The sequence below is a fragment of the Anoplopoma fimbria genome, chromosome 4, assembly GCF_027596085.1.
Source record: "Anoplopoma fimbria isolate UVic2021 breed Golden Eagle Sablefish chromosome 4, Afim_UVic_2022, whole genome shotgun sequence".
Taxonomy (NCBI): Eukaryota; Metazoa; Chordata; class Actinopteri; order Perciformes; family Anoplopomatidae; genus Anoplopoma; species Anoplopoma fimbria.
In genome coordinates, this window is record NC_072452.1 from 15,255,165 (window position 1) to 15,281,556 (window position 26,392).

The following is a 26,392-nucleotide window of genomic DNA, read 5'->3' on the forward strand; positions in this document are numbered from 1 at the left end:
TCTACCGGCAACATGCCGAGGTGTCCTTGAGCAAGACACCTGACCACAAGTTGCTCCCCGGGCGCTTCATTGCAGCCCACTGCTCCTCCGGGATGGGTTAAATGCAGAGAAATAATTTCCCCATTGTGGGACTAATAAAGGCTTAATTATTATTAATTATTATTATAAGCAATGTTTAAACTGTATAATTAATCCACAACTAAACCACCACCGTTTGACTCCTGATGTTTGTTTTGTTATTTTATTCCTCAGCTGGTTTTAATGATGTTGAGCTACGCCACATATACCTGGAAATCTATAACGTAAGATATTTATATATTTTTATTTATATTTATTTTGTTGGTAGGGTGTCTTAGCGGTATTACTCGTTATGAATGAGATGCTTAGCTCTTCAGACTAGTCTGACCACAAAACAGTGTTGGGCAGCAAAACAGGTAAGAAACTGGTTTTGCTTTTTTCCACATGCAAAGTCAGTTGAGGCAGTGTGAGCCACAGTCCGTCACTCCCTCAGTCAGTCAATAATTGCAAGATGAGCCTGAACGTCCCGGGAATAGTGGTGATGGTGCTCTTCTACCTGCTGGTGCTGGGCACCGGCATCTTGGCCTCCTTGAAGACCAAGCGGCTGAAGAAGAACAGCCAGGGTGACCAAACAGAGATCACTCTGCTGGGCAACAGAGGGATCAGCCTGGCGGTGGGAGTCTTCACCATGACAGGTGAGTGTGTGGGGGGGTCGGGGGCAGCTGAATTCAAATAAGAGATAGCATTAAGGTAGGATAAGTTGATTCCAATGTGACTAAAATAAAATAATAGCAATAGCCTTATTTTAATACAATCACTATTTCTTTATACTACTTATAAAAAAGTATTATGTATGCCACAACTTATTTTGGGGGAGAATTTGTATTTCTCACAGGTCAGTTTAGCCTAAATGGAGGATAACAATGTGATCAGTGAGGGTTTGTATAATGTTGTAAATCTGTCTGACAAATATAAGGAATATTTAATTTTACAATAGTGTGTGTGTGTATTTTTCCTACAGCTACATTTGTTGGAGGGGGCTTCATTGTTGGTTTGACAGAGGTAGTGTACGATCCAACTATGGGACTGACGTGGGGTGTCATGCCGGCCGGAATAGCCGTGGCTTTCATTGTTGGTAAGACAGTTTTTCAGGCGTCCTAATAATGGCATCACGTGCATATTTTTTTCCAAAATATAAATTAAACATCGTCTTTTTTCCCATTAGTGACAAATTAAGGGGCATTTGTAACATCACACTGTCACTCATGATTATGATTTCACAGCTGGAAAAAATCTGAAAATGTTGAATTTTTCTGTCAGGGTTTATACTACTAGACAGTAGTATGTGGTATATACAGGTGGGGCAGTTCTGTATTGTAAGTTACATCCATGACAGTGAAGTGATGTTAAATTTATGTAAAAAATTGTGTTTATCTCGAGGGAAATAATGACAGGAAAGAACAATGTCTGGAATACAAAAGCTAAAATGTCCATTGTGAGTCTGACAATATTACAGGGGTGCAATTCTAAATCAGTGTGACACTATGAAACAAATCTGTTGCCCTGTGTGCTATTCAATTATTTAAGGGGGACTTTTTTTCGCCAAGAAGATGAGAGACAAAAGATATGTGACGATGATGGACCCGTTCCAGATAAAGTACGGAAATGTAGTAAGTGCAGTTCTGTCGGTGGCACTGCTGATATCCGACGTAATCTGGGTTACAGGAACTCTAATTGGTTTAGGTAAATCACGCTGAAACTTTTCTCTAAAAGTCACATTTTGCAATAATATATTTTATACTTTATACTTGTTTACTTTTTTCACCATGTGGAACATATATGATTTCCAAAAAATGTATTATTCTTTTGGTTTGAAACATGCGACGAAACCTGCCTTTAACTCGCAACCAACAAGAAAAAAACAAATAAGTGTTGTGATCGTTTCAGCAACTCCTTAGACTACATTACTAGCATAGTTTGTTTTTTAATAATTTTAAGTGTCAGTTACACACTGAAACTATTGTGAAATACTATAACACAGCTAAGGGAAGTTATGTTAACGATAACCATAGAATTGAATTAAAACCATCTATCAAAACTTAATTTAATCATACTATCGGGCACAGTTTATATCCTACTCAATAGAAAGACAAATCATTTTGAAATGTATAAAATGTGTATATGAGTCTGCATGTATGTGATTGTGTTACTTTTTTAGGTGGAACAATGAGTGTTGTCCTGGATTTGCCCTATTCTGTTTGCATTTGGATCTCTGCTTCAGTAGCCATCATCTACACACTGATGGGAGGCCTCTACTCTGTCGCCTACACAGACATCATACAGTTAACCCTCATATTCATTGGTTTGGTGAGTTCCTTGCCTTCTCTTAAAGCTTTTCATGAGACCATTCAAACGAAACATCGTTTCGAAACATTGTTAAAGCATGTTCTGGCATTAGCATTAACTGTATTAGAGTCAATAATAGTTGTCTCTCGAGGAACAACAAAATCTAATTTGTTCATACATAACGGAAAAGCTTGTGGTGCTTTGCCAAGGTATCTTGCCAAGTCTATAAGCATCTGCTCTTCACACATACACCTGTCATAACACTTTATCAAGTAAATATGCATTTTTTAAATGTTTATTTCAGTGGTTCATTGTCTTCTTTGCAGTGGTTATGTGTCCCCTTCATCTTTATGAGCCCCCATTCAACGGACATCACCAAGACTGCTTTCAACTTCACCTACCAGGCCCCCTGGATGGGTTCAGTGGACATAGATAATGCGTGGAGGTGGATTGATAATTTATTTTTATTGGTAAGGGTTACATTTTGACAAAGCAGTAAAAGAATAAGTGTCAATACTCAAATGAATGATGGCTCAATTAAATTTAGCTGCTGCAGTTTCAGGCTCCTGGTATCGTGCATGCTGGCTCCCTATCATGGTTTACTGGGAATTGAATAGAACAGAACCATTCTCTGGGTCATTAGTAACACCTGTGCTTCTCAACTTTAAGGGTTAGCGTCAAATAACAACTAAATGTATCTATATTCTGCCACGAAAAAGAATGTGGTGTCATATTTTTACTGCAAGTAGTGATTGAGTAGTATTGATCACTTCTAGTTATTATGAATGTATGCCTCATTTTATTTTTACATTTGAACATAATAAAGATGGAACGAGACCGGACTATACTATACATGTTATGTTTCAAACGTACCAGGGTCCAGTAGGTGGACTGGTAAATTACTTTTTTCTACCTATCCAAAAAATACTGTAGGTACTGTTTTCATTATATAACAAGGTTGTCCGAGAACATGACCGTTTTCTTGCCCACCTGGCTCTTGACTTTAGTATTTTAAAAGATTATTTGGATAGTATATAAGGTTGATTTTAGTTAAATTTATCTGACATACTGTAATAAAAACAACATTATTGTGTTAAATATCACAGTTTCTGGTTGCATAGAAATTATAGGTGAAGTGAGGCAACACGACTGCTAATGCTCAGGAGGACACAAGACTTATTTCTACTGTGGTCTTTGATGTACAGAGTGTAAGATTGGTTTTCTTTTGTTTTTTCAAAGACATTCGGTAACCTTGGATGTCAGGCCTTCCACCAAAGGACGCTGTCAGCTGCCTCATCAGAGAAAGCCAGGCTCTCCTGTTTTATTGCAGCTCCCCTCATCTTAATACTCGGGATCCCATCCGCGTTGATTGGAGCAGTGGCAGCATCCACAGGTACGGCAATAGAATTAAACAGCAAATGTGTAAAGAGACAATGCTAATTAATTTCTCATTTTTGGTGTCAGATTGGAACATGACCGCGTACGGCTCCCCGTCACCATTCGAGCGTGGAGAGGCCAGTCAGGTCCTGCCCATTGCTCTGCAGCAGCTCACTCCAGACTACATCTCCATCATCGGTATAGGAGCTATAGCTGCTGCGGTGATGTCATCGATAGACTCGGCCTTATTGTCTGCTGCCTCCATCTTCACATACAATATCTATAAGAACATTGTGAGAACTACGGTAAGAGAAGACCTGATGAAGATGTTTAGACTTGTGTTTATTCCTTTTCTGTTTCAGCTTACAGGCTTTTTTTCCCCCTCTGCAGGCATCAGATCAAGAGCTCCAGTGGGTGATCCGTGCCACCGTGGTGTCGGTGGGCATAGCTGGCACCACGCTCACCTTCGTACACAACAGCATTATGTTTTTCTGGATCCTGGGCACAGGCATCACCTACACCATCATATTCCCCCAACTCGTCTGCGTCCTCTTCTTTCAAATCTCAAATGGCTACGGCTCCATCGTGGGCTTTTTCGTTGGAGTGTTGCTGAAGGTGCTGAGTGGCGAGCCAATAATAGGGTTGCCTATTGTTCTCCACTTCCCAGGTTGCACACTTGAGAATGGTGAATACGTGCAGTACTCTCCTGTTCATACTATCTGCATGTTGTCCAACATGTTTGCTACTTTGTTGTTCTCCTACCTAGCTTCACTGCTCTTCAATAGAGGACTGATTCCTGAGAGGTGGGACGTATTTAAAGTGAAAACCCCCAAACTGCCAAAGAAAAAAACGCTAGTGAGTTGCACCACCAAAACTGACGAGGAGAAACCTGAAGTTCATAATGAGATGGTAATAATGTTGACTACAAGTCAGCAGGATTGAAAAATAAATGATTTAATGGGAATGCCAACAGGTTTTGTTCTATAGCATTTTGTCTTAATTTTGTCAAAAACAAAACAAATACTCTTGTCCACATATGGTGTAAGAACTCATCTCTTGCAACAATTTAATGGTATTATGGCCTTTAAAATCATTTTCGTGATGCCACTAGAGAGATAAATAAGTTTTAAAAGCAATTTATTTAACATTCTGAGCATTGATATAGTAGCACACATCTATTGTCTATGTAAAGATACAGTATAATGGACTAATGTCTTCCTGAGCAGAGAATAAAGTCAGCCTCACTCGCTGTGATGTTTACCAAGCTTCTCCTCCTTTGCTGACATAGCTGGGCCGGCGGCATGTTAGGCCATGTCCACACTAATACGTTTTCATTTTAAAACGCATATCTTTTGCTATATTTACACTGAGCATCCACACAAGGCGAAGGAGAAGTTTGACCACGCTCCCGAGGACGGATAAGTTTGAAAACGCCGGGTTTACCTCCTAGTGTAGGCAGGCCAAAACGGATACGTTTGGAAATGATGACGTAGGCACCTGCATTTGCCAATTGATTGAGTATTAGCAGTCACGATGTGCTCCAGCTCTCTTTAAAAAACTACAGCAAAGCTTCCCTCCATCAGCGTAAGAAAAAAGGTTATGGGTCCACGTTATGGGTTGAAATGTGTTTATAACACCTGGTTCCACTTTAAATCAACTTTTTAAAAGTAGTGCATAAGATGGCTCCAATTTATTCTTTGATTGATTTGATTGGATGATTGATTTAATGATTGATTGATTGATTGATTGATTGATTGATTGATTGATTGATTGATTGATTGATTGATTGATTGATTGATTGATTGATTGATTGATTGATTGGTTGGTTGGTTGTCAGAATCAGAGGACAGAGCCTTGTGTAACTGATGATATTTAAAAGTTGTTCAGGTTAAGAAATTTAAGTTTTGCACTTTCAAAAAACAAAAACAGGGTTGAGTCCAGTTTTATATCATAAAAGCAATTACCAAATGAAGAGTACAGGGAGATTAAGACATATCATTTTTAAAATAATTGAACAATTAAACTGATTTGGTGGTGTTTCGTAAACATCCTAATATGGGAATGTATTCACTGCTGTTCCACTTAACATCATGAGGTTTTCAAGTAAGGTGTGTTCAACACACAAAATGAACCTAAAGTTCAAGTTGGACCCAAGGAACGAGTATTACGCATTTAATAGACGTAGCGATAGACTGTGCTATGTTTCTGTGATGGTAGTTCCTGGTTTGGCCTTGTTGTGGCGGTAACGCTGCAAGAAGTCGAAGTTTTGATTTCTTCTGAAAAGAACAAGGAAGCGCCACTACAACAGCGGGATGATTGTCAACTGCGAGAAGTAGTTGTCCGTTGATCCTCTCTTCTGTTGCGAATAAGGTGAGTCATTAATCACACTTTAATACACCACACTGTTAAAACGAGTAGACATCCTGGGCGGAGCAGAGTGAGCATTAACGCGTGTTTAGGCAGGTGGCGTTGGCATGGTAACTTTGCTAGCCTGGTTAGCTGTGGCTACGAACTGTCAACGTTCTGCTGTGACGTCCCAGAACGTCCGTTAAAGTCCGTTAGTGGGAGTCAGTACGTAGTTAACCGCAATCCCGACGGTGTGATCGCAGACCGATCTGTAAGAAACACGACGTTACCAGAGAAGCAGGTCCACGCAGAGATTATCTGTCTAGCTCACGTTACTTGTCAGCATGGACACCGTCATACGTTAGTACGGTTGGATCCCACTTCCCTTCATGTTAAACCAGTGGACTGAATGCCCTTTAAACCAGTTATAACGGTGCACCTGCAGAACTGAGTCTAGAAGGCTGCGGCCACACACGCCTACGTCATACGGGACGTTCTTCTTCTTTGGTTTTTTTAATGGCGGTTGACAACCAAAATGTTGCATTACCTGCAAACTAGTCAAACGAAGATCTCCACTCACTGAATAAAATAAGAATAACTAATTCCTACTCCTCCCCACTCTTCTATAAACTATACAGTACCAGTCAAAAGTGTGGACACACCTTCTCATTCAATGGTTTTTCTTTCTTTATATATATATATATTATATTATATTATATTATATTATATTATATTATATATTATATTATATTACAGAACCAGTCAAAAGTGTGGACACACCTTCTCATTCAATGGTTTTTCTTTATTTATATATTATATTATATTATATTATATTATATTATATTATATTATATTACAGTACCAGTCAAAAGTGTGGACACACCTTCTCATTCAACTACTTTGAAGAATCTAAAATATAAAACATATTCTGGTTTGTTGAGCATTTGTTTGTTTACCACATAATTCCATATGTGTTCCTTCATAGTTTGGATGTCTTCAATATTAATATACAATGTAGAAAAAAATAAAAATAAAGAAAAACCATTGAATGAGAAGTACTGTATATTTCCAAGAGCCTAAAAGCGTCTCAACTGCTGCTGCTGCTGCACACCTTTCCCAGAAACTCCCACTGCATCTGTAATTATGTCAGTGTACTCAGATTTTTTTTTTTTTTTTTTTACTGCAGCAGTACAGTTAATTACAAGTGCCACAAAGAAAAACACTGTAAAACCAGATTAGCACTTATTTAACCAGTATTAATATGTACTTATTAATCTCAACAGCTAACTGGCTCCACTGCAGAAATGGAGGCTGCAGGAGGAGATGAGAGTATGGATGTGCAAGGGGAAGTGGCAGAACCGAGCTTTTCTGGACATCGACAGACTTCTGTGAAGCCGGTTTGGACTTTGCTAGAGGACGCAGCCCAAATGAAAACTGAAGGGAATGCTTTCTACAGGGAGAAGAACATTCGCTCAGCCATTGGGCGTTATCACCGAGCTCTGCTGGTTCTCAGGGGCCTCGACTCTGAGGTGATGGCGGCGGTGAAAGGGTTCGGACCGAAGTTACCTGATCTCACACCTGAACAGGAGGCTTCACTGAGAAACACACAAGTGGACTGCTACAACAACTTAGCCGGTAGATATCATCAAACTATGTCAATGTTGAAAATAACTAAATTAGACTTAATCATATCTGTTCAAATGTGTTCAAGTAGTAGTCCTTCAAAAAAATATTCAGAGTATTGGCTAGGAAGTTTCATGTAGTTGCTAGTTTTTGCCTTTATATGGAGTCCTAATAATCATTTCAATGTGAAAATACCAAAAATATCCCTCTGCAACTCAGTGACGCTCCGAAGAGGTGACTTCCTTTGAGGGAGCTTTTTCATTGATTGCATGATGAAGGAAATTGGCAGCTGGGTACTGTACGTACGGTATTATATATTTGTAAATATATCTCTTTCAGCCTGTTTGCTGCAGAGGCAGAGTGTTGACTATTCTCGCGTGCGGGACTACAGCCTGCGGGTGCTGCAGTGGCGACCGGCTGATGTCAAAGCACTGTACAGGGCAGGAGTAGCCACGCTGGAGATGGGAGATGCACAGACTGCCAAACAGTACCTCACCCAGGCCTGCAGAGAGCAGCCTAATGGTAAGAAAAAAGAGCCAACACAACAGTGTTATCCACAGCCCACATAGGCCATCGTTCATTTAAGATGGATATTTATCTAAAATGTGTTCTTAGTCCCTATTGGTTCTTATTCCATTTCTTGGTACAGTGTATACATACTGTTAATAATGATCCTGATTATTTAGTTAGCTGAGGAGATTGATACCACTCATGTCTATCCATTAAATATGAAGCTAAAGCCAGTTAGTTATCTTAGCATAAAGACCGGGGATACAGCTAACCTGTCTCAGAGTACAAAAAGTCCACCCACCAGCACCTCAAAATTCACTAATTCATGTTATATCACTGATTAAACAAACAAGATGCGTTTAAAGTGTCCTGTATTAAAGGTCTTTCAAATAAAATATTTGACATTCTGCAAATGCATATTTTTTATTTTTTTTTGCTGATTTTCACTCAAAGGACTTTTTGGTTCTGTCACAGAATCGCTCGCTAAATCATATCCATACATTAAATATCTTTAGCCTAATCCTGCAGATTCTTTACTAGTCCTAAACTCTTGGATAAAGCAAACGGCAAAACTTCTTTCCTTTTTCTGTCTCAGATGCCAACGTGAGGAAACACCTGCAGAGGGCCGAGGACAAACTGAGTCGGGAGCTGCAAAAAGAGAGGGCCATGTACCGAGGCATGTTTTCCTCCAGCCTGAAGAGCAGCTCTGAAGAAGGGGTTAACCAAACCCACAGAGCCGGTGAAGGAGTTTTAGCCAGCCAGCTGAACCCACCAAATGAAGCCTCCAACTGAGAGAGACTCTGTTCAGCCTCAACTGATTACAAACCAACTGAAGAATGTTCACACCTCTTGACTTGTGTTACCTTTAGGTGTTTATCAAGTGAGCGTAGGAAAGTAAGAATTGAAAATGACACAGAATACTGGGAAGCGGTCAAAAAAAGACATCACTGCTGAAAATAGAAAGGAGAGGATGGGAAAGTTAGTTTCCTAGCAACACGGATGCAAAGCTCTATTCAGTTTGGATATTTCACAAAAATGCCTCTGAAAGCTGAAGTGACACTCATCATGCACTAAAAAGTTCTGATTATGCCTTCATGATCACAGCTGTCTGGACAGTACTGTGAATGTGATTTTGTCAGTTTTCAAGTAAAATATTTTTTTTTAAATAAAAAATGTCTAAGCTCTGATTTCTCTTTAACAAACTCATTTGATTATAAAAAGATGATATTATGTAATAAGGTATTTCAGGCACAGTACACGTTTAGTTATGGTTATTTTATTATTCGTAAGCCATGAGAAGCCACATTTTGTCTCAAATAACTCACCAATATCTTTAATCATTCAATATTTATTTGAAAATCCTGAGCACAATATCAAGTTAAAGAGTATTTGCTTGGTTTTTGGTCATTATCTGGCCAATATGATTGTACTTCAGAGGCACTGTTGCCCTTAAAAAAAAGCGGAATATCAAATTCTCACAATAGCTATAATCACTGAACTAGTCACAGAGCAGCATGCAGAAGTATACAGATATACATTCATACGTATGGTTACAGGAAGGGTCTGCTTATAGCTAATATGAGTTCATATTCATTTTTTTTTTTATTTGGGCTTTAGATGTTAAATCCTTTGATACAACATTCACACTATGAAAACTCCACTGAAACCCACACTAATAAAGATTTGTAGTTCTTTGCAGCTACTAAAAGGGATTGTTCACCCAAATATTAAGTTGTAGTCTTTGTTTTCTCCACTGACATGTCGTTGCAGTCTTTGCTTCACCCTACAATTCTCACCTATGCTACTGTAGGGTGCACAATTTACAATAATAAATTGTCAGTGAGGAAAGACTTTGGGCGACAATGAAATCAATTTTCTGCAAAGCACTGCAATTATGCTGCTGGAAATATTTGACATTTTGCAGTTTTTCGGAGGGCTATAAAAAGTGTCTTTAAAAATTTACAAAAAAATTACTAAGATGAAGGATGTGAGCCAAGAGCAACATTAAAAGCATGTTTTACAGACTATGTGCCTGAGAGGACCTTCCATCATACTGGCAGTGGATGAAAGGACTAGTAGATATCTCCTAGCCAGTATCATAAAAACCAGTGTGTCCATCTAATCAATCATAACTCTGAAGCTTTAAAATGATGGCACTACCTTTCACATGAAATATAACACCAACCATCACTGGTGTTTTGAACGTAACACGTAGAAGATGCATTTACTGTGATGGTTATTTTTTATTTTACAAGTGTCACTTCTTGGATGGCTTCCGTTTGAGACTCAGGGACCTCATGGAGCCAAACACTCGTCTCCCCAAGTCCCTCAGTGATCTAGAGCGCTGCAGCATCCGTGGAGGAGGGGATGGGGAGAAGGAAGGGGAGGAGAGAGGAGAGAGGGACTGGCAGCTGCCTTCCAGGCTCTGAGAACGAGAGAGGTTAAAGAGGCTTGCTGTGGAGGACAGACGTTTGTCCTCCTCCTTCGCTCTCAGCCGTCTGGCGCCTTCGTGTTTGCTGAGGCCCGTGTTACCTTGACCCACATCTAATGAGGAGACCCAGTGCGTCCTCTTTGGGGGCTCCTCTCCGTGGTTACGTGACATCAGCAAGCCTTGGGACTCGCTCCTGAACAACGCCCTCCTGGAAAGCCGGAGGCTGGTGCTGCGTCTCTCCCCTTCTTCCTTCCCCCTCTTCTTTGAGAAGATGGGGGAGTTCTCCGCTTTTGGCCTCTTGTCATTGCTGCTGGATGAAGCCTTCCCTCTTCGATGCTCCCTCCTCCAGCTTCCAACGCTGTTCCTCCTCCACCCGTAGCCATACTCAGCTCTGTCCATCTCCTCTCTTTCGCTTTCAGAATCTTTGCCCCAGAGGCGTCCCTCAAAGCCCCTCCACAGTTTGTTGGGGGTCTTCCTGGGTGTCTGGGCTGCCGATTGCTCCCTCTCCTGCTCCTCAGCCCAATCGGAGCTATAGTCCTCTCTCCTGGCGTAGCTGCTTCCCGTGGATGCCCGGATCAACTTGTGGGAGGCATGCTTTCCTTTATAAAGCCCCTCCCCCTCCACCCTCTTCCACCCGCCACTACCCCCACTTCCTCCGCCACTCTGCCGAAGCGACCCACCCCTTGGTTGGATGCCGCCATGCTCCACAGGAGAGCTCCGCATATTGGTTCGAGGCAGGGAGCACTGGAAGGGCGCATCCCGACGGAAAACAGAGAGCGGGGTGGCACCCAGAGGGGATGCCTGGAGAGGCCGGGGAGGGGATCGGCCCCTGGTGGTGGGGCGGGAGGCAGGGGAGGAGGCCGTGGAGGAGGGAAGGTCGGATGGTGAAGGGATCTGCTGGTAGTGGCAGTGTGAGGAGTAGTGGGGAGAGGGAATGTGGATGGACTGATAAGGGTGTATGGGGCTGCTAGAGTGTGAGAGAGGAGGGGTGAGGCTGGACTGAGACTGTGGAGAATGGGTGACACTGAGAGACAGCTGTATCGGTCTCTGGGGATTCAGGTCGGTCAGTCTAGTAGAGTCATGTGACTGATCTGACTGGGTTGTAAAGTGGGTTTTACTGTGACCCCTCACCTCGCCTGCAGTATCTGTTTGGAAGCAATCGATATCCAGCTCCACACCTTGTTCCATCAGTCCGACCACAACAGACCTGGAGAGGCCTGAGAGGCGGGAGATCTCCCCCACCATGTGGGAGTCTTCGCTTATCTTGGGACTGGAGCTGGACTCTTGGATGAGGCTACTGCGCTGAGACCTAGGAGTTGATCCAGAATTTGATGGTCCAGTGTCAGGTGGAGCACCGCTGCTCCAGTCTAATGAGCGACAGAAGGTAGATGATCCAAATCCAGAGCTCACTCCAGAACCTGAAGTGACCTCCAGGGAACTGCGGTGGCTCAGGCTGCTTGGACATGTTGAAATGCGAGGGCGAGTCCTAAGTGCTGGGGTGGGTGTGGCGGAGGAGAGTGATGAAGCAGAGGCCGTGGAAGCTGAAGCAAAGTCAGTCTTCAACGCTCCACAGCTGCCATTTCTGAGATTGTCCACCAATCCCCGGCTAGAATTTAAACCAGGAGTCAGGCTCAAGTTGAGGTTCAGGTGCAGATTTATGTTCACGTCCTCTCCGGTTGCTGAAGGAAGGTTACCCAGGTTGATTGAATTCCTAGTGGCTTTTTTCCCCGTGGTGCTCAGGCTGATTCTGGCGGAGTTTCCTAGCAGTGACTTACAGGGAGTGATGCTACCCCCTGGGAGAGTGGAGGGCGTACTGCGGCTCTCAAAGGCAGAAAGCGACTGGGTGGACCCGTGACTTTTGCCAGGGGTACAAAGGCCTCTGTGCCTGACTTGACCTGGGGTGGCAGCTGAACTGAGATCGGAGGTGTAGGAGCTTACCCGACTTTGGTACTGGCGAGCCAGTCGAGAGATGTACTGCTCCAGCTGGGTTAAAGAAGCCAGGGCAGGGGGCTGATGAGGCTGGAGAAGCAGAGATGGATCAGCGTAGGACTCTTGTGATTCATCTATTTGGGGTCCCTCAGGGCTCGGAGAGGCCGATTGCTCCCGGCTCTGGGAGGTGAAGAGGGGGCTCTGGAGGGCGACGGCATGCAGCGGGCTGGGGAAGGGGTACACCTCTTTGGTCCGACGGGACACCAGGTCAGTGCAGTAGCGAGGGTCCATCTGGGGGTTTGGATGGAGGGAGGAGCAGGTGGAGTCAAGAAGAGGGAGGAGGGAAGACATCAGGGAGTCACTGAGTCCTGAGCAGAGGTCAGACAGAAAGCTCAGACTGGTCGCTTCAGTGTCACTTTGGACTGTAAGAGAGAAGAGAAGAGGATCATTTCAGACAAAACATTTATTTTGTTTTTCTAGATCTTCATTCAGTTAATGTTAACATATTCATCTATTTCCAGGCATAAGAGCTCTACTGATGATCATAACCAGAGCACTGCCTTCAACTGACTGCTGCAAATTCATATTTAGATGAATGGATGTACATGGCATGGATCTCTTTGGTGCACCAGCTCACCTGAAGCTGGTGTCCCCTCTGTCAGTTCAGCGTCTTCCAGGCTGCTCTGCAATGCAGGCTGCTGTTGAGGCACTGTACCTTCTGACCACAGGATGTCAGTGTTGTCAGCGGACAGAGGAACCTGCTCCCACAGCTTCAGGGGTCTGGCTGGTGGCGCAGAACCTCCCTGAGCAGCGTCACTGGACACCGAGTAGCAAGAGTCCGAGAGAGAGCTCCCGCTTACTGAATAGAAACCTTGACAAGAGTGAGGAAAAGTTCAGTATGTGTGTGTCTTATGCTGATGTTCAAGTGACAATATATAACAACTGATTAGTTTTAATGATGCAATCCTGATGCAATATACTGCTCGTTATTTTATTCAGATATTATTATATCTCTTAATAAGGGTCTGTATTTTGTACTGTGTGCTATTACTGACTTGTTGGTTTTCTTTTTATTGATTATATCAGTCCTTTTTTATGTTAAATTTAAATGAAAAACAGTTTCAAACAGCTTGTTGTTGCTGCTGTTCCATGTGCTCTTTTTTTAGTCTTTCCTGAGTTGGGACATTATTTTTTCTGTAAGTGTAATTTGGATGTATATCCTGTAAAGAGAACTGGGTGGTTAGAAAGGTCAATGAAATCTAGCTAAACAAGGATGACGCCTATAGAAACTCAAACTTCAGTCACATAAATTCCAGTAGAAAGGCGTCACAATACTGGATCCTCTGTTTGACTAGCATGTATCATGAAGGTACTGCAGTGCAAAAACACAAGCGCTGTGAAGACTTACAGGAACTCTAAAAATATCACAACAATCTTCATTTTAATTTAACATTTTAATGAATAAAAAGGTCAAGCTATGAAACAAAATCAAAACCTAAAATTCTGAAATAATGCCTGGTCACCCTCTGCAAGAGAGTAAAGAATCGTATAAAAGAAGGCTTGCATGAGTGCATAGCAGGGAGAGGACTGTGTGAATTGGGTGTAGAGACACAGAGACCACAGTTACAATGAGAGTGGATAAGAGTTTGGCAAGAAAAGTTGACAGTGAGAGAGAAACGAATGAGTCAGTGCCAGGCCCCTGACTGCAAGTAAACACAAGTAAAAAAGAGCTGGGTTAATGTTTGATAGGACTTCGCTTACACAAGGAGAGCTGTAGTGATATCAGAAAGTGACGGACTGTGTTTTCACGCTGTTCAGGTCAGAGCTGTGGACCAAACACTGAACCAATAATAAACAAATGTGTCTGTTTACCTGAACTAGGTCTGGAGTCGCTATCCAGATGGACCTTTCCACTGGCGTCTGGTGTCGGGGGAGAGAGCAGGTCAGAGGGGGCGTCCCAGGACAGAGTGGACCAGCGTGAGTTACTCCCCCTGCCAGATGAGGAGTGGACCGTCACGTCCACTGAGTTACTGCCACAGTCCTCTGGGCTGCTCTGACAGGGCAGTATCACTATCTCTGAGGGAGACGGAGCCTGAGAAACACAAAACATGTGACAAGTTAGACCTGAGCAATATTGACAAAATCAAATATTACAATGTCTTTGACATACTATCTAAAAACTGCGACTATGATTATATAAATAAACAACATATTTGTCTAAATAAAAGTAATTGGTCATATGGAGGAAAAGGCCAACCAGGTAACAACATTTGAAAAAAACAACAAACAGAAAAATGACAATATCTAAGATGTAACATCATTACAGTGGCAAAACAACCCAGATGATATCTGATCTAATTTGATATGGATGGGATCATACAATTGTGTTTAATAACAGGAATCAATCATTATGATACACAGGGAACAACTTGTTTGCTTCAGTAGAATTTCCCCTCTGAGAAAGATTGTAAATTATAGTGGGCACAATTCTTTAGATGTTCATGCATGATCACATACTAAGAGTGTCCCCTCATATAACGGCCTAGGTGTTTGCAGCGTCAACCATGAGCTGCTTAAACAATCATTATTTCACCAACTTGGCCTTGAATTACATTCTGAACTCAAGAAGAGTTGCTAAAAAGTATGAAAACACTTAAAATGTAACGAACAAGTTCTCTTCCAGTTTATACAGCACATGAAGAGTACTTCATTTGGAAGTCAAAGCTGGTTCTATTTATAAAAAACAGATTGCAGATCCCAAACTGAATTATTTATGATATTGAAACACATTTATGCAAATTAAATGTGTTTCTTTCCACAAACAATATTGAAGAAGCATTGTTTTTAATTCTCTTCTCTTGTTATTAAAGCTCATTTTATAAATGAATTGTTGGACCATGCCCTGATAAAGGTCTGGAACCACGGTTACCAATGTTTTGTATTGTATATGTTTTCATGTGTTTTTTTTATGCATAATCCTAATCTGAGACGTAGCTGATTACTATAGTTGTCAAATAAAAGTAGTGGATGCAGTATTTCCCACTGAATGTAGTGGAGTAAAGTAGACGTAGCATCATACAACAGTACTTAAGTACAGTGCTTAAGTACAGTGCTTAAGTAAATGTATTCCGTCGCTTTCCACCACTGACATTAAAGCCACTTGCTTTTAAACACACATGTAGGGATGAACATCCATGATATCGTTTACCAGACGTGCTCCGGTGACGTCAAACCGCTTACCGGAACAGCCAGGAATATTGAGACCCCCCACACGCACACAGATACACACACACACAACAGCAAGAACAACAATCACCCTGTCAAGTAAAGCAAAGTGCCTCCATTTCCTAGATTAGTAAACGCTCAGTGGAGAAACCCCCCCTCCTCCAATTATCCTCCAAATCCCCAACCCCTCCAGGAGAGCAGCCAAGAGGAGCCCCTGCATTAGACTGATCGAGCCCAGACAACAGAAACACTGTGAGTGGCACTGATCAATCCCCCTCTTACTGAGGAAACAATACAGGTAGTGACTCACTGCTGGGGTGACAGGAGAGAGAGAGGGAGCGGGGGAGTGGGGGGATTCACAAGATAATGGGAGAAGACAGATGACGTAACAAAGAGCAGCCGGAGCGGCAGAAGGGGAAAAAGGGGGGGGGGGATGGAGTGACGAGGGAAGGAAGGAAAAGAAGTGGGAGAAAGAGTTGAGAATTTGACCCGTCTTCAATTTATCTCCCCTCTCCCTGTGTGAGATTAGGAGCTTTTACTCACTCCTGTCCCCCCGTTTTTTTTTAATTTCCCAGTGAATCTAAAGTGAGTTGAGGCTGAGTGGGTGACCAAAAAAAAATAAACTAGTGAGAGGGACCAAAAAGAGATAGAAATAAGAGAGTGAGTCACTGAGTGAGTGAGGGCGGTGAAGGGGGGGGGGTGAGGTGGGAAGGGGGCGAGCGGTTGCCGGGTGAGAGAGAAGGGCATCTTGAAGGACCCCCACCTCCCCCACACTCCCCTTGACAAATAATCCCCCCCCTCCCACTTCTGTAATATCCTCCGAGCCAGCCGCCCTGCGCTCACCATAGCTACAGCTGCTCGCTCTCTAACTCTTGCTCGCTTCTCCTCCCACACAGAACCACAACAGCACAACAGGCCCAGCGAAATGTTTAACTCATCCTCAGCCTGAAAAAACACACAATCCAGTCTTGCTGTGACTCTTCGCTTGCATGTATGAACCGTTCTGCCACAAAAGTCCCACTCACTGCAAATTCTTCTTACTGCCATGAAAGAACATGTTTATCTATCTGTAAAGGCCTCTGCTTAAGTTTTCCCTTCACTTCCGTTGGATGTGTGTATATATATATCCGTCCTTCATCTCCTCCATATTATCCCCCAACAATATAATGCATTGCACATTACAGGATATTATGTTACACAGAGACCAGTGCATGATCAAATCATGGGAGGCAAGTGGGTGGGGGTCTGCTCAGAGCTCTGTAACATGATATTCCTCCATGTGAGGGAGCAGCTCGGCCCCTCTGGAACAATATGAAGGAAGCGTATGGGTCGATTGGACATTAATGCTACAGTGATGGCAGCTGCACAAGCAACACACCTCCTCTTAATAAGTGCATTATGTCATTACAGCGAGACAAATGGCAGCGGTTGCCATGTTGAGGCAGAATAATTTTAGTGTTTGGTGAGAAGTACGTGCTTGTTCTACCACGGCGCGGTGTTTATTGTTTCATACATTATGAATGTGGAATTGAAATTTAAAAAGACGGCCCACGCTGTGCACCTCCACCTTCATCAGCTGAGCGGAGTGATATGCTCTGCAGCTTTTAGGAAACGTTCAGGTGAATCTTTCATTGCACATAAAAGTCTCAGCGTTACAGAGTTTTTTTTTTTTGTTCGGTGGGCTCAGAAGGATCCCGAGGCAAGAACCAAGAAACAAAAGCTGTCTCACTCCACAAGTCAGGGTAATGGCTCTCCATGTAAGATGATGCTTTCCAATACCAAACCTAATTTCAAGACAGGCTGCCCTCAGTAATAGTGGCCATAGCCCTGCAGATGGTGCAGAGGCATGTACACATACCGCTGCAACTAACTATTATCTTTATAATCGATTCATCTGCTGATTTTCTCGATCAATGATAAGTCATTTGGTCTATAAAACAGCAGATAACTGTAAAAAATGACGAAGGTATTGTCATCAAATGCTTTGTTTTGATCAACCAACAGCCCAAAACCCAAAGTTATTCAATATTGTATACTGTTAAGACAAGAAAAAGTAACTTATTTTCACATTTGGGAAGGTAAAACCAATGGATTTGGGCATTTCTTGCTTCAAAAACAAACAGAACAGGTCCTGACAAATGTAATGTAAATGTGAAGGAAAGGAAGCTTTACAGCATACTCCTTATTTCCCCACACTCCTGTCCTCTATGTACTTTCTTCAGCAAGGAGACTTTTGTTTTTGAACACTGAACATTAAACTGCAACAATCTGTGTTTGAACAACTCAGCCTCAACACCCATTCTGAAGGCAAGAAGAGTTGCTGAAAAGTGTGAAAAGATTAAAATGTTACCAATAAGTTCTCTTCTAATTTGTTAAAATACATGCTGCATACTTTATTGGAAATCAAAGCTGGGTCTATTTATAAAACAAATGACGGCAACCCCAAAACTGAACTATTTATGATAATGTTTTTAATCCACAATGTTGAAGAAACATTTTTTGCGTGGTGTTATTGCTTCTTTTAAAAACCTGCATGCATCACAAACAACAGAACACATCACATGGTTGAAAGGATGTCATTTGAAATAGCATTTTTTCCATCACAGATGACCCTAACCGGCCATAATCCCAAACCTGCCAAACATGGATTTGCACAGTGATTACTCCCACCCGCTCTGGACTACTAGAGAGGGAAAAGGTGAATCACATTTCAAGAGTTTAATTCCAAAAGAAAAAAACAAAAACAAAGCGGGTGTTAAAGTAGAGCGCATTATGATGTGAGTCATCTAATCCTCAGCTTACAAAATAGTTGTATTTTTAAAAGCAGAACAACTTGTCAAAGCATTAAGTAATGAATTTCAGGTCAAATTATTTAGTTTTTGGGGATGAAACCCAAAGCATCACTTTTATACCTTTATTGTTGTAAATAAACATCTACTCCCTCATCCTTATTCCCTCTCCAGCTGCTTTTTAAACTAGATTTGCTCACTTTTCAAACAACCAAAAACAACTATTTGTTCCATTTATGCAAATGCTGTGTTTGTGTTGGCGGAGGTCGGCCCGGGCAGAGGGCCGAGGGCCAGCCGGCTCTGCTACACTGGCAGCTCCCTTCGGAGGTGAGAATGAGCAATGCTGCTCGGCCTCTCTGCAGGATATCTCAGCACCGCGGGGGGGGGACTACAGAGAAGATGTTGGGAGGTGGGCGGCGAGGAAGGCGGCACATTATGAGCCACACTTCCATGCAGATACCCTCAGATGGGACTGCCATTTCTGTTGCTTGCACTGATAAAAAAACTGATTATTTTTTCTTCCTCCCTTCAGTGCAGCCTGTAGGTGCTTTGCTTTAATATAATTTTGTCAAATAAATACACTGTTCTGCAAAAGGTGACCTCAGCTGTGGCCTGATTTAGACAGAACATACATTAATGCGCTGCAGGCTGCTGACTAATAGTGCTCATTAGTATCAGGAACACATATTCATGGTGTAACTACACTGCGTGCAAAGTGAAGTGGATGAAGTGTCTGTTACTTTCTCAGAATAACAATAAAATGTTATTAATGCAGCACCAGCAGACTCTGAACGCAACATGAACCTGTCACGTCACTGTTTTGGAAATGATCTGGCGATAATCCATGACGGACTGACAACCACGCAGAGCAATGCAATCTCTCTACAATGCAGTGAATTAGGTGCATAGAAAAAAGTAAGGCAATCATTTTTTGATTACATTATAAATGAGGAATTTCAGGGCTGGAAAGAAGATCATTAAAAGGTTGTTGATGCGGTGGTAAGGTGCAATTATTGTTGCTCCCTTTGGTTAAAAAAGTAAGGGGGTAACTATCAAAAAGAGACAAAAAAGCAGCACATCCTCACATATAAGAAGTCAGTAAGAAGATTCTATTCTATTCTCTTCTCATTTTGCATGAAAATTACCTGAAAGATTCATTCATTGTCAAAATAGTTGCTGTCAGTCCTCCTTATTTACTAATCAACTAATTCTTCAGCTATAGATTTAATATTTACTTGCCAATGCGCATCTTAAATAAACTATAACATCTCCCATTTCTAATCAGAAAAATTTGTTGGGTGCACTCGCGGACACATTCATCCTCTCATTTCCAACAGATTCTACATCCCTTCACAGGTTCAAATATAGTTCATGTACACAAATAATTGACCAGACAACCAACAGCCTCAGTATCCAGGCCTCCAGCATGGGACCTGCTCACATCCCGTCCTTCTATATTACATGTCATCCCACGTTCCCATCATTCTCAACACAAAAAGACCTGCGTATGCATTTCAGGGCAAGGTTGGGAAATGGGTTACTTTATCTGTGGGTGTGTTTTCATGATCACACATCACAACCTTTCATATATCGAAGGCTCCACTGGAGCATTGAAGATTTCAGGATCAAAACGGCACTTTTTGCACAGAAGATGGCAGACAGTGATGGAGTCTACCTTCAGATTGTGCTCAGAGGGATTTGAATGCAAACTGGGTGCCAAAGTGACCTTTACAGCTGAAGAGCTTACCGGCCAGAGCCAAAAAACTGCAGCAGTGTCTGGTGGCTGGCGTCTGTGTTAATACCTGCACCTGATTTTAGCGCCACATCCTCCTCTATAACCTTGATGCAGGGCACAGAGCCAGCCAGACTGAGCTGGTCCTACTACCCTGACCTCAATGACATTTGCCCCATGTGACGGTCACACACTGCTGCCGTGGAAAATGGGGCTGCATACATGGATGGCCCCTTGGCACCATCTCATTCAGTTGGGTGCTCAGCCGCCGGCACAGCCACGCGCCGCCAGGCAGCGAGGAAATCTGCCTCCTGAGCCGCAGAGGGACCGGCTTGTTGGCAGATCACCATCAACCCAGCATCCATATTTAATCATCTCATCATGTAGAGCTCCGCGACAGACGCACTGACTGACCTGTTGCCTGCGGGATGTCGCAGAGCCATGCTCGGCTTCCTCCGGGGTTCCGCTCGCCTCCTCCGCCCGTGGCTCTTCGGTGTCGGTGGTGGCGCAGGCTCGGTCCTCCAGAGCGATGTCCACCATCTCCAGGTGTTTGCACCTGAGCAGCTCCAGCTCCATCACCCCTGCGAGCGTGGCTTTGAGGCGCTCTCCGATGCGGACGCGCTCGGTGCCCGACCAGAGCGAGTTCACGCAGCCGCGGCTTCCGGCCATCCTCGTCGGGGTCGCCGGGCAGGAGGGGACCGGGGCGCACCGCTGACCACCGCTGACCACCGCTGACCACCGTGCAAAACGATGAGAGGAATGAGTGCGCTAAGGTGCAGGTCCAAGCTGAGCAACACAGGTCCGGACGGGCGATTGCAACATAGTAGCCGCTTGAATTAACGCAATACGCAACATGTAATCACCATCTCTAACCTGCCATGCAGCCCGCAGCTTCAGGCAGCCTGCTGACTGGCACAAAACCAGTATGAATGGATCCACCAGTATGAATGGATCCACCGGGTCACAGACGGAACATCAACGAGCCGTGTCTTCATCTCCTGTTGGCACAATCCTTTTTACTAATGTCACTTATACGCGTCCCGGTCCAGTGGAGGTACCATGGCGCGCTGCTCCAGGACGAGTCGTCCCCGATGAGACAATGTAGCAGACTGACGGAGGCTGGTAACGTTACATGTGGGAGGAGGAGGAGGAGGAGGAGGAGGAGGAGGAGGAGGAGCCGCTGCACCAGAGCTGGTCCCGGATTGGACGGGGAAGTTTTTCGAATGGACGCATAGAAAGAAAACCTCCCCACGGTTGTCCAACTCCTACTTCAGTGTACAGGACACCAGAGGACACACACTCACATTCCTATAGTGTTCCCATGAAGGGAGTGAGTCAACAAAGTGACCTCGTCATGCTTTGGAGTAATATCTTTGTATACTAATACTACTAAACATGCAGGCTGCAGTATTTCCCCCAAGGGCCCCAAAACTCAACCAAACAACTTTGTTCCGGGAACGCAGCTTTTTCATAACATTTTGTCAGACAAAAAAATAAAATGATCAATGGCTTCAGTTTCAGGGTCATGGTATTCTGCACTTTAATATGACAGGGACATCGTTAGTGTTATTAGTAACCACTGTACTTTTTCTTTATTGCCTGTGATGAAGTTAGTGTCTGATGTGAAAAAATGCCTATTTGCAGCATACATTCAATATAATTATTTCCTCTATCATGTGGTCCTGTCTTTTACAACGTACCGGTGTCAAAATGTAGTTTTAGAATATTATTATTTTAGTTTATGTTGGACTGAAATGGTTTATAATCCAAAATAAAGATCGTTTAATTGAATTTCCACAAAGTACAGATGTTTGCCTTGAGATTGTAAGAAAACTCAAAAGCAATGGAAACTATTATTAATATTATTATTTGTATTATTATCATTATTGTTATTATCGTTGTTGTTGTTGTTGTTGTTGTTGTTGTTGTTGTTGTTATAATAATAATAATCATTAAATGTGTTGTCTACTCTTTGCTTTATTTCTGCTATTTTGGTGAATACAAACCTGATAGCAATTGTATTTATTTTCTTTCCATTGATGAATATGAAAATGTCAATGTCCAAAAAGTTTTAAAATACCCAAAAGCACAGAGTCTTCAATTTGAAAAAAAAACAGCCAATCATGTTTCTGTATTCTGAATGTGACAGGTGCAGTGCACTTTGCGCTAGTGCCACCTTTCAACCAGCAGAGGGTGATCTTCATCCACAATAGAGCATCAGTCCCTGGTTATGTTTCCACAATGTTTTACACATCTGAATTTAACAATATATACATTTACTTACCACATTATATCATTAAACAGACATCAGAAATACATGTAGTTTGCCTCATTCAATCCTTTAAAAACAAATTAGTCAATAAACCATCTAAACTCAAGATTCATTTAGCAGCTGTTCTGAAGCTTTTTATAATATCACATGACCTTTATCAGCACTTAGAGTTTGACAACCAGTGTAGGAAGAAATACTCAGATCTTTTACTTATTACATGGTATAAATACTCTGTTTCAAGGCAGGGTGATGATTAAAAGTTGTACTTCCAATTTAAGGTAATACAAATGGTTAAAATAACCAAATTCAAAGTACTCACCATGCAGAATGACCCATTTTAATTTAAATCATGTTATTAGATTGTAAATTATAGCTGCATGAACTATTTTTGAAGCTGGTAAAGGAACTGTAATGCCAGTTCAATGTTAAACCACCACCACGCTCTCTACTCAACACAAACAGGGTCAATGTCTTGCTGGTAATCAGACTCCTTTTCAGCACTTATCTCCCCTTCCTCCTCTCCTTTCTTTTATTGCATCTTCATCCCTGTCTTCCCCTAAAAACGTGAAACTTTGCTGCGGACCGTTGAGACAAACATGGATGTCATTTGAATGCTGCTCTGTATCCAGCTGTCGACATTGCAGAAAATAAATCCTTGTCCTCGTAATTTACTGACTTTATGTAATATTTATCTTTAGTTTAGGAAAAAAGATATTGTGTTTAAAGTGTATGTGCTGCTTTAGAAAGATGTCAAAAAAATGTCAACTTTTCAGGTGACAACTGTGGTTTTTAGTTTTAATTTATATCATGTTATTAGATTGTAAATTATAGATGCATGATCATTTTTTGAAGCTGGTAAAGGTGAAGCTAATTTAAATTATTTTATATACTTTACTGCCAGGCTGCTTGCTTATTTCACCAAGCAATCAATAAACTGTTATTTTCTTTACACTATTACGTTAGAGTTTATTTGTTGATTACATTTGGTATTATTAATCTGAACCTGCAAAGTAACTAAAGGTATCAAATTAATGTAGCTGAGTAGAAAGCAAAATATCCATCCATCCATTATCCTTTACCGCTTATCTTTGTCAGGGTTGCGGGGGTGCTTGAGCCGATCCAGCTGACACTGGGCGAAGGCAGGGTTCACCTGGACAGGTCGCCAGACTATCACAGGGCTGACACATATAGACGGACAACTATTCACGCTCACATCCACACCTACGGGCAATTTAGAGTCTTCAATTAACCTAAGCTGCATGTCTTTGGACTGTGGGAGGAAGCCGGAGAACCCGGAGAGAACCCACGCTGACACGGGGAAAACACCCAAACTCCACACAGAAGGCCGTCCAGCCCAGAATTTGAACGTGGGCCCCTCTTTCTGTGAGGCAACAGTGCTATCCACTACACCGTGCAGCCCAGAGAAACAATATTTCCCTCTGAAATGTAGTGGAGTAGAAGTATAAAGTAGAAGATAATGGAAATACTCAATTAAAGTACTACTATCTAAACATTTTATAGTATAGCATTGTAAGTATATATTATGTTAGTTACTTTACACCACTGCCTTCTGATCAGACACTAAGTTCTGCTTGGGAAGAAATAGAGAATTGTAAATGCAACAATGGGGAGTGAGTAAATTATAGTTTATCAGAAAAACAAGAAATGGAAAAAATTTACATCTTATTACAGTTTGGAGATTCTGCACATCAACACTCAACTCAGTGTTACGTTTGATTATGATCAGTCAGAACATAACTGTAATGTGGCCGGCATGGCTATCAGACAGTGAGGTCGAAGGTCAGAGCAATCACATCTCATGATAAAAGTGGCACCAGGTTCCTCTGGGGTCCCTGAGTGTCTCAATCATTAATGCCATGTGATGTTTATGCTCCTCACATGTTGGGCTGCCCTCATTACACTCCCGTCTTCATGTGTGTACCCCTCTGAGTGAATGTGTACTTGACAGCAGCACCTCATATCACCAGTAGACGTGAGAATGCCCAGTGAGATAACCAGTACATGTGAATCTGCAGCCACACACACTGCCCACTAGGACGAGGAGTGTGTCCCTGATTGTGTGTGTCACATTTCGACTCCTCCCTGCTCTGTCTCCTATAAAACATCAGTGGTGTGAGCTGCTCAGTGGGGTTTGCAGACTTCCACCCGAGGGGACTACATCGTCAGCCCGGGCAAGACCGCCGCACCGCCTCCATCACCGCTGGTCTCTCTGCAAACCGCCCTAAGCAACAAACAAACATGGCTCCTTTTGAGAAATCCATGGAGATGATGCCCTTCAAGGAGAGGAAATGCCTCGGTAAGTCACATTTTTGTTACTTGCCTTTGGACGTTGAACTCACAATGTTTTGATGCTGCATAAAACACTCCACTCTATTCATTTTCAGAAACAAGAAAACATGAAGTGTGCAGCATTCGGACTAAATTCCCCAACAAACTGCCTGTAAGTTGTTTTTAACATACAAACATAATGCATTTAATCATCAGTTTGCACACTTTACATTGCATGTGATGGCACCACCAGCTGACCCCAGATGTGTTTTTTGTGTTCAGGTGATAGTTGAACGTTACATCCGTGAAAAGACTCTCCCCCTGTTGGACAAAACAAAGTTCCTGGTTCCCTTCGAGCTTACCTTGGGTCAGTTCCTCTGCCTGCTCAGGTAAATGATTTGTGATACCGTGTGCTTGTAGAACCAACAGACTTTCTGAAGACTCCTACTCACTTCTCAAACAACTTGTTTTTGAGTCAATCCAACCCTCCCTTCTCTCCACTTTCTCCCCCGAGCTGTCAGATTTGCCATTATTCTCTGCATGCCTCCCTCATACTCTGTCCTCCTTTGTCCTAAAAATATATTGTTTTCCATCCTTCGTCCACCTCCAACTGCTTCTCTCTATTTCTTTCAGGAATAAGATTGCCTTGGAGTCCACCCAGGCTCTGTTCCTCCTGGTGGCAGAGAAGAGCATGTCCTGCATGTCCTCCAGCATGGGGGAGGTTTATTCCCACCACAGCGACACTGACGGCTTCCTCTACATCACCTACGCCTCGCAGGACATGTTCGGAGCACCGCAACTAGCAGCCAGTCCGCCCTGCTGAGCCTGAAGCAGATACAATGAACTGAACCAACGGAGGTGACACCAAACAACCAAACTGGAGAAAAAAGAAAAGAACCAAGCAGAAACTGTTTTGGTCCGGTTTCTTTTAGTCCCAAACTGCATTTCAGCCTACCTCATGAAACTCTCTGGACTTTTAAACATAGCAAATCTCTATATTTCTGCATGCTCCTCAGCTCACCAGAACCAGACTGGAGTGGACAAAGCGCACCCTGATAATGTCTTTGATTTATATGGATTGATTGCTTGATTGGCAAGTCAATACAGACAAAACAGTTGTGATCATTATCTGTTGCTTTAAAGACATTGTGATGGATGTTTTTGGCTGTTTTATGTCTTCACTGGTCAAAAAATGTCAACATTTGCTCTTTAAATACATAAGAAACATCGAGATTCAATGCAAACAAACCTGTTGTCACATTACTGTAATGCCAGTTCAATGTAAAACCACCACCATGCTCTCCACTCAACATCTTGCTGGTAATCAGACTCCTTTTCAGCACTTATCTCCCCTTCCTCCTCTCCTTTCTTTGATTGCCTCTTGATCCTTGTCTTCCCTTAAAAATGTGAAACTTCGCTGTGGACTGTTGAGACACTCATTGAGAACATGGATGTCATTTGAATGCTGCTCTGTATCCAGCTGTCAACATTGCAAAAAATAAATC

At 42.6% G+C, this 26,392-nt stretch overlaps 4 protein-coding genes across 4 annotated transcripts; 3 read left to right on the plus strand and 1 right to left on the minus strand.

Moving 5' to 3' along the window:
* The first annotated feature begins 529 nt into the window (after window positions 1–529).
* On the plus strand, window positions 530–4,683 carry LOC129090419 (high-affinity choline transporter 1-like). Its single transcript, XM_054598065.1, has 8 exons — window positions 530–713; window positions 1,040–1,153; window positions 1,606–1,761; window positions 2,237–2,385; window positions 2,691–2,834; window positions 3,604–3,757; window positions 3,829–4,046; window positions 4,132–4,683. The coding sequence occupies exons 1-8, from the start codon at window positions 530–532 to the stop codon at window positions 4,681–4,683; spliced, it is 1,671 nt and encodes a 556-aa protein (XP_054454040.1).
* Window positions 4,684–5,959: 1,276 nt separating this feature from the next.
* ttc9c (tetratricopeptide repeat domain 9C) lies at window positions 5,960–9,407 on the plus strand. Its single transcript, XM_054598033.1, has 4 exons — window positions 5,960–6,111; window positions 7,371–7,722; window positions 8,050–8,232; window positions 8,816–9,407. The coding sequence occupies exons 2-4, from the start codon at window positions 7,392–7,394 to the stop codon at window positions 9,010–9,012; spliced, it is 711 nt and encodes a 236-aa protein (XP_054454008.1). The 5' UTR covers window positions 5,960–6,111; window positions 7,371–7,391; the 3' UTR covers window positions 9,013–9,407.
* A 75-nt stretch (window positions 9,408–9,482) lies between these two features.
* Window positions 9,483–21,405, minus strand: si:ch211-168f7.5 (mucin-2). Its single transcript, XM_054598032.1, has 4 exons — window positions 20,741–21,405; window positions 14,453–14,672; window positions 13,218–13,451; window positions 9,483–13,002 (listed from the first exon to the last, which is right to left on the minus strand). Exons 1-4 carry the CDS (start codon window positions 20,993–20,995, stop codon window positions 10,478–10,480), a joined length of 3,234 nt encoding a protein of 1,077 aa, XP_054454007.1. The 5' UTR covers window positions 20,996–21,405; the 3' UTR covers window positions 9,483–10,477.
* Window positions 21,406–24,758: 3,353 nt separating this feature from the next.
* map1lc3cl (microtubule-associated protein 1 light chain 3 gamma, like) lies at window positions 24,759–26,392 on the plus strand. Its single transcript, XM_054597869.1, has 4 exons — window positions 24,759–24,915; window positions 25,004–25,059; window positions 25,170–25,276; window positions 25,521–26,392. Exons 1-4 carry the CDS (start codon window positions 24,858–24,860, stop codon window positions 25,708–25,710), a joined length of 411 nt encoding a protein of 136 aa, XP_054453844.1. The 5' UTR covers window positions 24,759–24,857; the 3' UTR covers window positions 25,711–26,392.